This window comes from Psittacula echo, assembly GCF_963264785.1.
Source record: "Psittacula echo genome assembly, chromosome: 22".
In the NCBI taxonomy this organism is placed as follows: Eukaryota; Metazoa; Chordata; class Aves; order Psittaciformes; family Psittacidae; genus Psittacula; species Psittacula echo.
In genome coordinates, this window is record NC_137758.1 from 3,258,575 (window position 1) to 3,272,034 (window position 13,460).

At 50.2% G+C, this 13,460-nt stretch overlaps 2 protein-coding genes across 2 annotated transcripts in view; one reads left to right on the forward strand and one right to left on the reverse strand.

Moving 5' to 3' along the window:
• Nucleotides 1-343: 343 nt before the first annotated feature.
• TAF8 (TATA-box binding protein associated factor 8) lies at nucleotides 344-5,168 on the reverse strand. Its single transcript, XM_080632797.1, has 7 exons — nucleotides 4,963-5,168; nucleotides 4,314-4,412; nucleotides 4,009-4,071; nucleotides 3,473-3,597; nucleotides 3,142-3,289; nucleotides 2,292-2,434; nucleotides 344-1,874 (listed from the first exon to the last, which is right to left on the reverse strand). The coding sequence occupies exons 1-7, from the start codon at nucleotides 5,153-5,155 to the stop codon at nucleotides 1,731-1,733; spliced, it is 915 nt and encodes a 304-aa protein (XP_080488923.1). The 5' UTR covers nucleotides 5,156-5,168; the 3' UTR covers nucleotides 344-1,730.
• A 1,036-nt stretch (nucleotides 5,169-6,204) lies between these two features.
• Nucleotides 6,205-13,460, forward strand: part of CCND3 (cyclin D3) — a 37,847-nt gene continuing 30,591 nt past the window's right edge. The window contains exon 1 of the mRNA XM_080633143.1: nucleotides 6,205-6,865. The gene's annotated coding sequence lies outside the window, so the exon portion shown is untranslated. The remainder of the gene's footprint in view (nucleotides 6,866-13,460) is intronic.

The following is a 13,460-nucleotide window of genomic DNA, read 5'->3' on the forward strand; positions in this document are numbered from 1 at the left end:
ACAACCACAAGAGATTGCTTTGTAGCAGCAGCTGTCACAAAGGGATTTGCTTGCTGATGTGCAGCTGCCATCTCTTGCAGGAAGGGGTACGATTCACTGGAGACTGCACTGTCTTAGACCTGGGGTTTATGCCATTCAGGATGCTTTTCCACTCCTAAAACTTCAAGGACTCAGCCAGTTTTGCTTGTAGGAGATAAAGCTTCTTTTATTACGAACATAGAAATCACAGGTTTCATTCTACGCTTTTCCCCTCCCCAGAGGGGCTTCCTCATTACCAAAAATGCTTAATCCAAGTAAAAAAAGATAAACATTTTTATATACACAAACATACACAACATCTCTGTACAACCAAGGCACCGCAGAAGTGACAATAGCACACGCAGGGCTTCTTTTGCTAGAGATCCAAGTCCAGAATGTTCCTCACTGAAACAATTGCTCCTTTTTTCTCCCTCCTCCATGGGTGATGGGGAAAAGGGAGGCTTGGGAGAATGCCTTAACATGTACACACAGAACCCTGATCTCCCTGGGGACTGCAAGAGGCTCCTTGCACTCAGCTACTCCTCTAGGACACCATGAGCTGCCTGGAAGCCTCTGCTGCCTCTCCCTGCACCACGCTCTCATCCAGAAGAGATGCTCTGGAGACTGGACCAAACTACAGGAGTCTTCTGTCAAAGGAATGTAACTTACATTTTGCCTAAGGAAAGGTTGAGGAAAACGAAAGCAAAGCCCTCCAGAAAGAGCTAACAATTAGAATACTCCCATCACCAGTTATTTTCACTGCTGAAATAAAGTCTTCTGCTCCAGGGAAATAAAGAGGGGGGGAAAAAAGAGCAACTTCTATTGATAAAAGCTTGTGTTATGGACAAAATAAAGTGCAATCACTAAAATGGCCTTGTGGACTGCTTTATCCATACAGCTTTATTCCATATTCCAAGTTTTTTAGCACAGCATCTTTCAAACCAACTGGTGGAGGCAGGAACTCCCCAAGGAGTTGTGCTGTGTTGAAACTAACAATAGAACTGAAAAATAGCCTGAAGCAGCTGTTGAATCCTGCCATTCACACTGCTGGAAAGTAACCTCAAAGCAGAACAGGGTAAACACCACACTTTAGCACTTTGAAGTGCAGCTGCAGATAGAAAAGTGGGAATAAAATGCCATCCTTACTCTGTACACTGTCTTATCAACGCACCAGCCACCTTCAGTTCATAAAGGAAAAGTCTGTTTGCTTTTACCTCCCAAGAATCCAAAGAAAGAAACCTCTCTGGGATTTTTCTGCCTCTCTTAATACATGCTCCTTAGATTACAGGGCCAGGCAGGGCTGGTTGCAGAAGTTTCTTTTCTAGCCAGCCAGCCAGCCACAAATGAATGATGCCTTTGTATCCTGCAGAGCCCGCTGGGAAGCACTGAGCAGCAAGAACCTTCCACGTCCCCCATCTCTTCCAAGAGTAAATCCTATGACAGTGAGAACAAACCAAAGTAAACCAGACAATTCCCACCTGGAAGCCAGTGGCCTTCAATGCTTTTATGGCAATTGACTGTTCCAAGTCAGCAGGAGAGCATAGGGAGAAGAGGGAGCATTGCAGACCAGGATGGGAGTGCGGTTCACTAGGCAGGGAGAACTCATTCTGCTTCTGCCTCTCCTGTCTTGCTCCATGCCTCTCCCCCACTGCTGTGCAGGTGAAATCCCCTCCAGGTTTCCGTTCCTCTGAGCAGCCAACTGGCCACACAGCTCACTTCTTTCTGCGGATCTTGGGCTTCTTCACTGGCCGGAGGTAGGGATTGTCGATCATGTTCTCCTCCCCGTTCCGACTGCCTGACAGGGAGGTGTTCTGCTGTAACACCGAAGCGTTCTCCTTTTCAGGTCCTGAATCATCCTGCCAACATCCGTGCAAACAACCAAAGTAAGGTTAAACAAGACTTAGAAGTTCAAACCATATAACCTATGGGCAAACCAGATCAGCAACAGCAACAGCCAAGACAAGCAGCAGCACGTGGAGCTGCATTAAAGGTGAGGACTCCAGATTTCTACCACAAGAACCACCCTCTGCAGGAACAGCGTGGGACAATCACACTGAAACCAAAGGTCATGATCCAAGCTCATTTTGCATTGCACCCTGCAGGAAGTTCAAGAACCATGACAGTGCTTAGCCACTCACACCTGGTAAAACACAACCCACGCTGCCTATTTCCACCCACTCCACCCAGCTGCAAGGAAGACAGGCGAAGAACCAGGTTTCATAGGCTGAAGAAAGTCAGGCCCCAGCGACCTTGACCTCTCCGGCTGAGCGTACCGTGCTCATGTGCAGGGGCAGGTTCTCGGTGTCTGTCTGCTCGTCTTGCTCAGATGAATCCGTTTCTTCCATCTGCTGCATCTCCAGCTCAGAGGGGAGAAGAGCTGTCAGGTAGGGCACAGTGAAAGGCCTGGCAGCAATCACTAGGGTGAGAGCAAAAGACACAGTCAGCAAGCTGGGAGAAGACTCCTCAACACAGACATCACGAAGCACAAAGCCAACCAGTTACTTAGACCAAACACTGTCACTGGTTCTGGTTTTAAACACGGACTTGCCCTTTTCCAGCTGCTCCCAAGGATCAGGAATGAAATATCCCTGTCCCTAAGAGATGGCAGTCTCTAATTTTCTATCTTCTGATGCCTCTTCATGATTCCAGCCAAGGACACAGCATTATAGCAACCTAAAAAGTCCTTCCTGACCTCCATATCATAAGCACTGCTTAGTTCCCCTCAAGATAACTTTGGCATCTGTACTGGCAGTGAGCCTGGGAAAGTGGGAATTCTCATCACTGCTTTATGGACAAAGAAACAGGAAAACCTCCACTGCCTACCACAGAAATGTGAGAGAGAAAAAGTCGCTTGTCCAGAAGTTACAGAGGGACAGAGACAGGATTGGGATGAGTTTTGAAATTAGCACCTATCAGCCATGAGAAGAAAGCGAGCCTTTGGCGAGGGTGGAAGCCTACCACTTGCCTTTGATTCTCTTGTTCATCCCCCTTTTAAATAGAGAATTCCTCATTTCCCTGCCTTCCCATGCCTTGGAAGGGCAAGGACAACATGAACCCTCAGCACTCGCCTCCTGCAGCAGCAAGACCTTTAAGGGAGCTACGCTGTCATTTACAGGTACTCACGGGGGAACGTACTGACATCATCTTTGAAGAGGCTCTGTGTTTCTCCTGTCTTAGCCATGAAGCGGGTCAGGGCTCGCTCCACATCGCGCCGCTGCGATGCTGCCTTCTCCCGCAGGACCTGATAATCAGACACAGGCTCCCGGTATGTCTGTGGAGGGAGGGGAAGGTAAAAAGCAGCATTAGATAGCCAAAGTTCACCACCAGCACTGACCTCCAGTGTGCATGCATTTCCAGCGAGCTACAGATATCAATCGGCCAGAAACCTACAGCGAGTGCTGTCACTGACTTCAAACAGGCCCCAAATGGCATAAAAATCTTTGTTTTCACTCACTGGTGTCTTGATGTAAGTGTGAGGATCCGGAAACTCTGGGAAATGGCTGGGAATGTGGGATGGATGTGGCTTGTTCTGCCCGGCTGTCAGGGCTTTGGGAGTCACAGGCTGGTTTGTCACAGGAGCTGCAGTAAAACACACACAGATCAGCGGCTTCACTCTGCCAAGAGTGAGGCATAAAGTGCCAGCCCACACCGAGCTATGACCTCCCCTATAGCACATCCCACAAGCAGTAATTTCCCATTGTGTTTCTCATTCCAGAAGGGAACATGGGTTACTTGACCCCTCTCTCCTACACAAGGAGAACAAAACCACCTTGAGGACTCTCATGTGCACTGAGAACACTAAAGCAAAGGCACTGACTCAGCAGAGGCTGTCTCCCTCCACCTACAGGAGCCCTTAACCCAACCAGCACTTCCAGGAGCGCTGGCCTGCATCCTCCATCAGAAAAGCTGGAGCTCTCTGGACACCAACAGAGGGAAATGCCAAATTACTTCCAGTTTCCTGCATAAGAAGAGAAGGGATTTCCCACATACGGGCAGTGATGACCATCCTCTGCGAGCGCTTGGCGTATGCGGGAAGCGTTTCAACATTGAACCCTAGAACACAAAAGAGGAAACAGGAATCACACCAGGAGTTTCTCCTGCCCCAAATCACCCCTCTTGAGCTTCACCATGCTTTTCTTTACAAGGGCTCCAAATTACATGAGGAAGAAGATGATGCACTCTGCATATATTCATACTGCATCCAGTTATATGGAGCCCACAAACACCAGAATGGGGGGAACAGAGCTTCCTACCAACACAGCTACTGGAATCAGGGGGTCCCATCAACCACTCACCCATTTCCACCAGAGTAACCACGATATCAGAGAGCGTGGGCTGTGTCCGGGCTGTGTGTTCACAGTAGGATTTGGCGCTCCTTCCCATTTCAGAGATATCTGGGGCGGGGGGAAAAGCCAACAAACCTCACCAGAGCTTTGAGTCAGGCACTGAGCACATGCTTATAGCTTCAGAGAAGTGAATCTTTAGCAAATTTAGCCAGGAATGAAAAATAGCTCCTAGAATCCAGTGTCTTACAGGATTTGAAATTAAAGCGTGGACAAAATCAAAGCGTGAACACATCTGGGCACCCTGGGCCAGCGCCTCAGCACCCTCACAGGGAAGAGCTTCTGCCTAAGAGCTCATCTCAGTCTCCCCTCTGGCAGGTTAAAGCCATTCCCCTTGGCCTGTCCCTACAGGCCCTTGTCCAAAGCCCCTCTCCAGGTTTCCTGTAGCCCCTTGAGGCACTGGAGCTGCTCTAAGGTCTCCCCTTAAGGAGCTTTCTCTTCTCCAGGCTGAACCTGCCGCTCAGGCGCTGAGGATGCAGCCCAGCACATGGGTGATTTATTACACCAGGGAATAAAAACAGGGGGGGGAAATGACCCAAACGATGGAAGTGTGAGGAGCCAGTGGGAAAAAGGAGCCTCGAGGGGAGCTCCGGGCACTCACAGCTCTGCAGCATCTCCGTCAGCGTCTCCACCGCCGCCTTCTCAGCGCTCTCGAAGCCGGCCTCGGTGAGCAGGGAGCTGACCACCACCTGCAGCGTCCTCCTCCGAGCCAGGTAGTAGTTATCAGCCGGGGTGCTCGCCTGCTTCCCGCCCGCCCTCTGCGGCACCAACAGCATATATGTATGCGTATACATGTATATATACACAAGTACATGTGCATACACACATATATATACACATATATACATACACATGTACATATACACAAGTACATGTGCATACACATATATATACACACATATGTACATACACACGTACATGTGCATACACACACATATATACATACACATGTACATATACATATAAATGCAAGTACATATGCATACACACATATATACATACATATACACATATACTCACATATACACATGTGCATGCATGTGCATATAGGTATTCATACCTATGCATATAATCATATGTATACATACATAAGCACACATATACATACACTCACACATATACATACCTACACAAATACATTCGCACTTACATATGCATACACATGCACATATACATCTGTACACAAGTACATATGCATGCACACAAATACATACACACATATACACGTGTACATACATGTACATGCATACCTCTGCATACAATCATACGTATACATACTTCAAAACACGTGTATACATACACTCATATATACACATACATATACAAATACATTCACAGGCACATATGCATACACATGTACATATACAAATGCATATGCATATACACATATACATGCATACACACATATACATGCATACATACATATCTATACACACACACACATATATACATTCACATACAGACAGGGTGCCGCGAACGCGGTCCCTTTAAAACAGCCGCCCCGCGGCCATGCGTGCCTCGCGGCCCCTTCCCGGCCAATCAAATTGAGCTACCGAGCCCCGCCTCCCTCCGGTCATTCAGCCAATCAGCGCGCCCCTCCCCTCAGCCTCCGCCTCTTAGCCCTGCCGGCAGGCCCCAGCCCCCTCAGCGCCGTGGAGGCACCGGTCCGCTGCCGCCCCGTCCGGTGTGGCGGGATCCTCCCTCTGCAGCCTCCCCGCCTCCCGATGAGGAGCCGCCGTTACCGTGCCGGAGCTACCGGTCGCTGTGTCGGCCATCTTGGAGCCATAGAGAGTTGTACGCATGCGCTGGCTGCGCTGTGGGTTTCTCGCGGGGCATTGTGGGATCTGTAGTGTATGGGGGGGGCGCTGCCTGGCCTTGGGCCTGGGCACGTCCGTGTAGCCGAGACCCCGGCCGCGCTTCGCCGTGCTCCGCGGGGATGTGCTGCGGCCGGGGCCCTCACACCATGCAGGGCACCAGGGAGGACATCCCGCGGTGCTCCTACCAAGAACAGCCGTGTCCCTGAGGAAAACATTCCCTATTAACGCTTGAGAAGCGCCCAGGGACCCCGTACCCATGGGCTTTCCTGTGTGGAGCAATACGTGATCCAAGCCGAGCCCCAGTGTTCCAGCTCGTGTGCTGAGATCTCTTAGATCAAAAGCTGTGGTGTCTTGTTTTCAGCAAGAGAGAGCAGGAAACCACCGCGCTACAGCTGCCACCCCTTGCTTCCTGCTTTGGGTACGTGTGTGGGAGAGCAAGAACCTCGTGTGAACCTATTGCTGCATGTGAGAGGGGAAAAACAGTGATGTAAACAACATCTGCCACGCTGGAAGTGAAAGGTGCTGCTCGGGTTTGGGTTGGGTGAGAACGCGGCTTCCACTGGTGGTTCAGCAGCGACAGCGGCAAAGCCTGCTCACCGGTATGGGAAGCGAGGAGGCAGAGGAAGGGGGAGGCTGGATTCTTCAAAGCAAAGATGCCTGCAGAAGGATTCTACTTCATCATCAAAGGTAGGAGGAAACGGAGTTTCAGAGATTGAAGGTGTGATCTAGAGGTCACTGATGCCTTATGTGTGCACAGACAGGTGATGCTCTTGGAGGAGGGCTGGTGGAGTGGAACTGTGCTGAAGACCTTACTTACCCTGAGGTGGTCAGGAGGGTTTCCCTGGAGGCTGTTTCTCCTTGCAGTTTCTCTATGTAAATTCCCAGGGAATTGTGTGAATTCCCAGGTTGGTTCGGCCAAACTGGGAGGTAGCTCCTTTGCTGTCACTCAGCAGGGATGTCCCTCCCTGCCAGGGCTCTGTGGTGGAGGTAGGGCAGGATCTCAGCCCCTTGCATGCTAAGAAGAGATGCAGAGCTGTGTTAAAAGATGCTGAGCCCTGGGGGCTTCCAGCTGAGGGACTTGTGGAGGTCTACATGCCAGGGAGTAAGATGCTGTTGTAGATGAAGCTGGAAGGGAGGACATGTGAGTGCTTAACTTTAGTAGGTTGATATTTGCTGGGTAACTCTTGAGAATTCTCAGCCCCTTCTTGTTTGGATGGGAAGGGAAGTAAACTGTCAGATTTGGACTGAAAACATTCGTGTGGTGCTGCTGCAGGCTTGGGCTGAGCCTGAAATGTCTGTAGGAGTTTCAGGCTGATTGGTGCTGTGGTACCAGGAGAAGCACCATGACCTTGAGTCTCGGCTTGCATCAAGTTAATTCAACCAATGTACAAGTTGCTCTTGTAGGGCATGAGTAAGTGGGGAAGAAAGTGTGGGCAGGTGCTGTGGTGGTCAATGTTGTGTCCGTCAGAGTACTGAGTAAGGCAGCATCTCCTCCTTGTAACACACCAGCCACACTCAGCAGGTCAACAAAGATCATCAGGGATCAGTGCTGCGGAGCAGATCCTGAAGTGTTTGGGGCAGAAGATATCAAGGAGGGCCCAGTGCTCAGGGAGCACCATGCATGTGTTTGAGATGTGCAGGTCAGGACTTCGGTCTGCTTTGGTCTCTGCTGGTCACTCTCCTCAGTCTCTTCCCTCCTCATCTGCAGTGGAGAGGATGATATTATTTACCTGTGTTACCTCACAGATTGGAAAGGTGCAGTATAAATACAGCACAAGATAACTGATCCATAACTCCTGCTTGGTTTATTGCTTGGGGACAGGCTCTTCTTGATCTCTTGTCTCCAGTACTTTGTAATGTCACTTTGTCAGTCCGTTATTTATAGCCCTTGTGTAGAACGAAGCAAACCTGGATTCAGTCCCTGCCTTTAGGAGTGTTTCTGCACTGAACTGCTTCGTGTAAAGCACAAACACAATCCTGAAGGACATGGACTGAGACCGAGTACCCTTCTGTGGAGAATCAACCCCTGATCTGTAGAGCCCCTCACCTCCCTGTCCCACTTGCTGCCTGTCCTGGCTGGTGCCTGCCCCTCTAGCACCCTTTGCTGCTTCTCTCCCTGTGCCCTGCATTACCCCATTTCCTCATGTGTGGGAGCTGTTGTGTAAATAACCCTTCACAGCCTTGTGCTTGTTTTCTGCTCCCTTGGGCATGTTCTTTTTGAATTCCTTCCCCAAACTTCATAGGTCAAGTTCAGAAACCCAGACTGTTCGAGTCTGTAACTCTTTGTACTTATGGGCCTTTGGTTTGGGAAGGGCATTGGGTGGGATGCTCGGGGGGCTGTGGTTAGTGGCGTGATGTGTTGTATTATTCTGAGCTCTAGTCGTTTCCCCATCTGTGAGGACTGGAATTCCTTGTGAGCTGCTTTCAGAGCTGATCAAAAGCAGCATCTGACCAAAATCTTGTTGGGGGCGTGGTACCATGGGGAAGCTCTTCCCACACTCACCCCCGTGTGCTTGTGTGTCCTGTGCTTGTCCCTACGTTCCTATGCCTGTCCCCATCTGTCCAACACCAAAACCCACTTTCACATTGATATGAGACTGAGGAAGGAAAAAGCTTGTGTGTTTACTCTGATTCCCATGCAGAGGTAGGAGTTGGGACTCCCAAGTATGTGACATTGAGTTGTGTGACCTCACACAACAGAAGAACATTAGCACTGAGATCCAGCTGAGCTGTTATTCTGAATGTCCAGGCCCAGAAGGGAAGCTCTGAAGTTGCTGAAATTCATGTATGAAAAGAACAGTGGGAACTGATGACTCTGGGCTCCTTGGGTAGGGGATGCTCAAGGCTCTGAGGAGGTTTGACACAGGGGTTGGATTCTGCAGCATGTGTTCAGCAGCTCAAGTGATCCCCTGGTCTTTGTGCTCTTAAATGCCATAGTGCCATCACTGACACAGTCGGGGTCTGCCCAAGCCACCCCAGCATCATTGCCACCAGAGGGCACATTGTGACCAGCCACGGATTGGTTTGTGTTGGAAGGGACCCTAAAGCTCATCCAGCTCCAACCCCGTGCCACAGGCAGGGACCCCTTCCACTAGAGCAGCTTGCTCCAAGCCCCGTCCATCCTGACCTTGAACACTGCCAGGGATGGGGCATTTACCACAATGTTATTTCTGAGCAACTTAATTCAGAAACCAAAATCAGTGAATTTCAATTCTTGCACCCCTGAGCTGTGAGGATGCCACTAAAACCCTCCCTGCACCCACTTGTTGCTACAAAGCTCCTATGAGCCCCCAGATTCCTTGAGCAGCCAGCTCTGGGGGTTTCATCCTGCAGTTTGACAGTGACACACACTTGATATGTGGAGGAAGCTGCTGCGTAAGCAGGGAATAAACTGCCCAGCTCAGAGTTTGGGTGGTTTTTCCCTGCAATGACATTGGTTTATGCCTTGCAGGAGTGAGAACTCAGCTGCAGAGATCTTGCAGCCAGCTTCCTGCTGTTGTTTTAGTATTTTCCTTACTGTTTTGAGAAGTATTATTTCTTTGTTGTTCTCCTCATCTCTAAAGCAGCAGAATTGCTGTTAACGTACATGTATATTGGTTAAAGCCTCTTGAAGTAAACCCCTGGCACATTTCTTACCGGCTTTGTTGTTTGGTCTTGGCCCTGCCTGGGATCCCAGTGAGGTGTGGGAGCTCTGGATAGTGCCCAGGGATTCCATCTGGAATTTACATTCACTTTCCAAACCCATGCAACGTGGGCAGGGGGTGGAGAAGAGTTTCCAGGATGCAACATGCACCTCGGTGTGTGAGCTGGGGCTTCTGAGGGTAGCGCTTGAAGCTGTTGAGTCAAACCTATAAATAAACATGAGGGGAGGAGGTGGCTGGTGGGAGAGGGCTCTTTGATCTAACAGCAAGAGCCAGGGGTTTGAAGTGCAGGGCAGCAGGGTTACAACAGGAGATAAAATGCATCCCTTCATAGGGCTCCTCAAGGGTGCAGCACACTCCCAGGCATGGCAGGATTGGCTCTGAGCAGGTAATACTGGGGTTCAGCTGCTGAGCTACACAGATGTGATGTCTATAGGCAGCAAAGCCAGCATCCTGCTGATGCCATACAGCAGTGTCTATGCTGGAAGTGGAGCCTGAAGAGCCTCTGATGCTCTTCCCCTGCTACTCAGTGTCTCCTTTTGCTCCTTAGGGATGAGCATGCAACAGTGTGGAGGTCCCGGAGCTCTGACCAAACCAGAGTGTCGGAGCATCAGTCACCGGGGTGACTGATACCTGCTGGGCCTTTTATTTCAGCATTGATGCAAAAACTGTTCCTTCCCATTCCTCCAGCTCATGCTGTGTTCCTGAGTCAGTGCCATGTCTCATCCACCAAGCATGTAAACCCACACCTCCAGGCTGCCCAGAGGCAGCACTGCTGAGAACTACTGCAGATCTCTGGTCAGCTCATCCTACCTCATTGGTGACTCAGGGGATGATGTTCTCCATTCTGTCCCTGTTTGAAGCTTTAGGGTCCAAAGGTGATGAGGAGTGGGTTCAGCTGCTTTTGTGCAACCCATTAGATGTGAACTTCACTTTCTGAGGAACAGCAGGTCTTGGTTGGAGGAGACAGGCAGAGGGACACTGCCAGGTGTCACAGTCATGGGTTGATATGTCTGACCTTGAACTCTCTTGAATCCCTCTCTTCTCATTCATCCTGCACCAAGAAATGGCAAATGCAGTGTGTAATTGCAGCAAATCCACAATTATCCCTGTTTGCTGACCCCTCTACCCACATTTGGCACATCATCCCTTGGGCCATGAGCCCATTCCCCACCTCAAGTATCTGCCTGACTTTTAAGTGTCACCTTCAAGAGACTCAGACCTTCAGGCTGTGGCAGGAAGCACTGCACAGTAAGGTGGGCACCGTCTCTCTTGTACATCAGTTGTCAGCATTAAAGCTGGGCCAGGACAATCTGTCCTGTGTGGTTTTGCACCCTGTGGCTGACAGTTTGCCAGATGAAGCCACCTCAGCTCTGAGCCAGAGCTGCCTCATGTGCCTTTGATGCTTCGCAGTGTGTGAGGTGTTGCTGCTGGCCCCACAGGGTGACAGCCTTACCCCAGAGCACCAGCACTGACAGAGCTCAGCTCAGAGGAGGCCACTTCCCACATATGGGTTCTTGCTGCCTTGACAAGTATCTCTGTTGTGTCAGGAAACCACACGGTAGGTGTTGTCTTTGCAGGGTAGAAGTGGGGGAAGGAATCCTGCTCCTCCATGCCCAGGAGTGGATGATGGGATGTGGTACCTCTGCTTCCCAAGATGAGCTGTGGTAGCTCTTCTATCAGAGCAGGGAGCAGCCAGGGCCAGCGTGAGGGACTCCTGCAGCAGCTCACGGGCCATGCTGTGAGTGGGCTGCCCTGGCTGTGCTTCAGAGGAGAGCATGAAAGCTTGGAATACCTATCCCAGCTGGGCTTGGTGTGTTTTTGTGAGTGCTTCCCATAACCGAAGGATGGGGAAGCTCTTTGGATAGGTTCTGAAGAGCCCACGTGCCTCAGCTGAGTCTTAAGCATGGACATGGCTAAACTTCTAGGTAGGACTGAGGGGGTTTGCAAGCTCTTGGAGATGCTTCTCACAGTGTTGGGTGATGTGGTACAAACTGCTGGGATGCAAGGACCAGGACATCAGCATCCGGAGCCTGGGTTTGGCTCTGCTGTCAGTCTTTGTGTGAAGCAATAAGCTTCCCTTTTTGTACTTGTGGTTTTTCCCCATCTTTAAAAAGGATCTGGGGAATAGCAGGAGAACCAGCAGTGATTTGAATGGAGGAGTTGCAGAGCTGGGAGCTGCCCACTCTTGCAGGAGTGGGTGACAGTAACAGGGTTGAGCGAGTCTGCTGTCACCTTCGTTTGCCCATTAAATCTGTCATTTGAAGCATCAGTGTTTCTTAGCAAAGCACTTTGAGCACTTTTGAGCCTGTAGCTGTAAATTTGAGCTCAGTCTGATGAGAGTCCCTTTTTTCTTCCCAGTGGGATGCTGCAAATACAGAAGCAGCAGCAATGGATGAAATGTAGGAACTTCTGTGAACTTATTGGACCTTCTCAGCAGGCTCGGGCTGAGTTTAGAGCTCGGGTTTGGACTCATTCTTGTTTGATCAAATCCAGCTCCCTATTCCTACCTTCAGATGAAATGAAAACTGTCACTATCAGGCCAAGAAGCTGATAAAAGATTCTTCCAAGAACAAAGTGTGAAGTTTATTCATCTGTGCTCAAAACAGGATTCTTGGGGGACAGGGAGGCTTCTCGGGAAGGAATTCTGAAATAGGCTCTGTTGGGAGAGGGAGGTTTGTTAAATAATTTGTCTTTCAAGGACTTCCACAAAGAACCTGCCTTTTTGAAGGCCCGCCTTGATTTCAGGAGCTGCATTGTTTAATGTCTCGGAAATCATACACCCCCCCAAAAAAGCATGGGTTTTGCTGGCTTGGAGACTTATTCCAGCTGGAATTAGATGCTTAAGTGTCTTTGTGCAGATGGGTGGAGAGACCTGGTTGTCCATGTCCATATGTACCTCCTTCTTCCACCCATGGCCATGGAAAAATCCCATTGCCCATACTGGAGATGTAGGCAATGCCGTCTTCATGCCTGTTGCTCCATGCCTTGGGAATTGAAATGGCTCTCTACCTTCTCCGAGAGGAAAAAGGGGCTCCGTGTCATAGCCTGGAATAAACCTGAGCTGGGAAAACTTGTTTTCTCCTCACAGCTCTTCCCACAGGAGCACAGTCTGTGGAAGCCTTGGATCAGCCGCACATGATGGGAACCCCAGATTGAATCCTATCAGACAACTGGACCGCTCTGGACTTGGGGTGTAAGGTCCCTCCTCAAGGCCACTGTGTTAGCAGCTTGTTCTCTGGGGCTGCAGCAGCACAAGGGGTGAGACAGAGATAGGGGCTGGCAGCAGCTGTTCAGGATGTGCTGCTGATTCCAGGACATCTCCCACCCTTTTTGGAAATCGAGAGTTTGGAGCAAGACAGGCCCAAAGCAGAAACAGGAGCTGATAAAGGCTCATGCAGATGACAGCCCTGTCTCCACTGGCTCCAGGGAGCCACACCAGCTGGGAGGCAGCGATAGGCTTCTTGTGTCTGTTCTCCCCTTGCTCTGGGCATGGGGATGGAGAGCATCTCTCTTCCTCCTCCCTCATGTCTCTTCTTCTCTAAGGCTGAAGCTTTCTCCGTAAGCACTGTTAACTGGTCGTGTTTCTGACTTGGCTCAGCTGCTGTCCCTCTGTTGTGCCCTGGTCTTTCGAGGGTCCA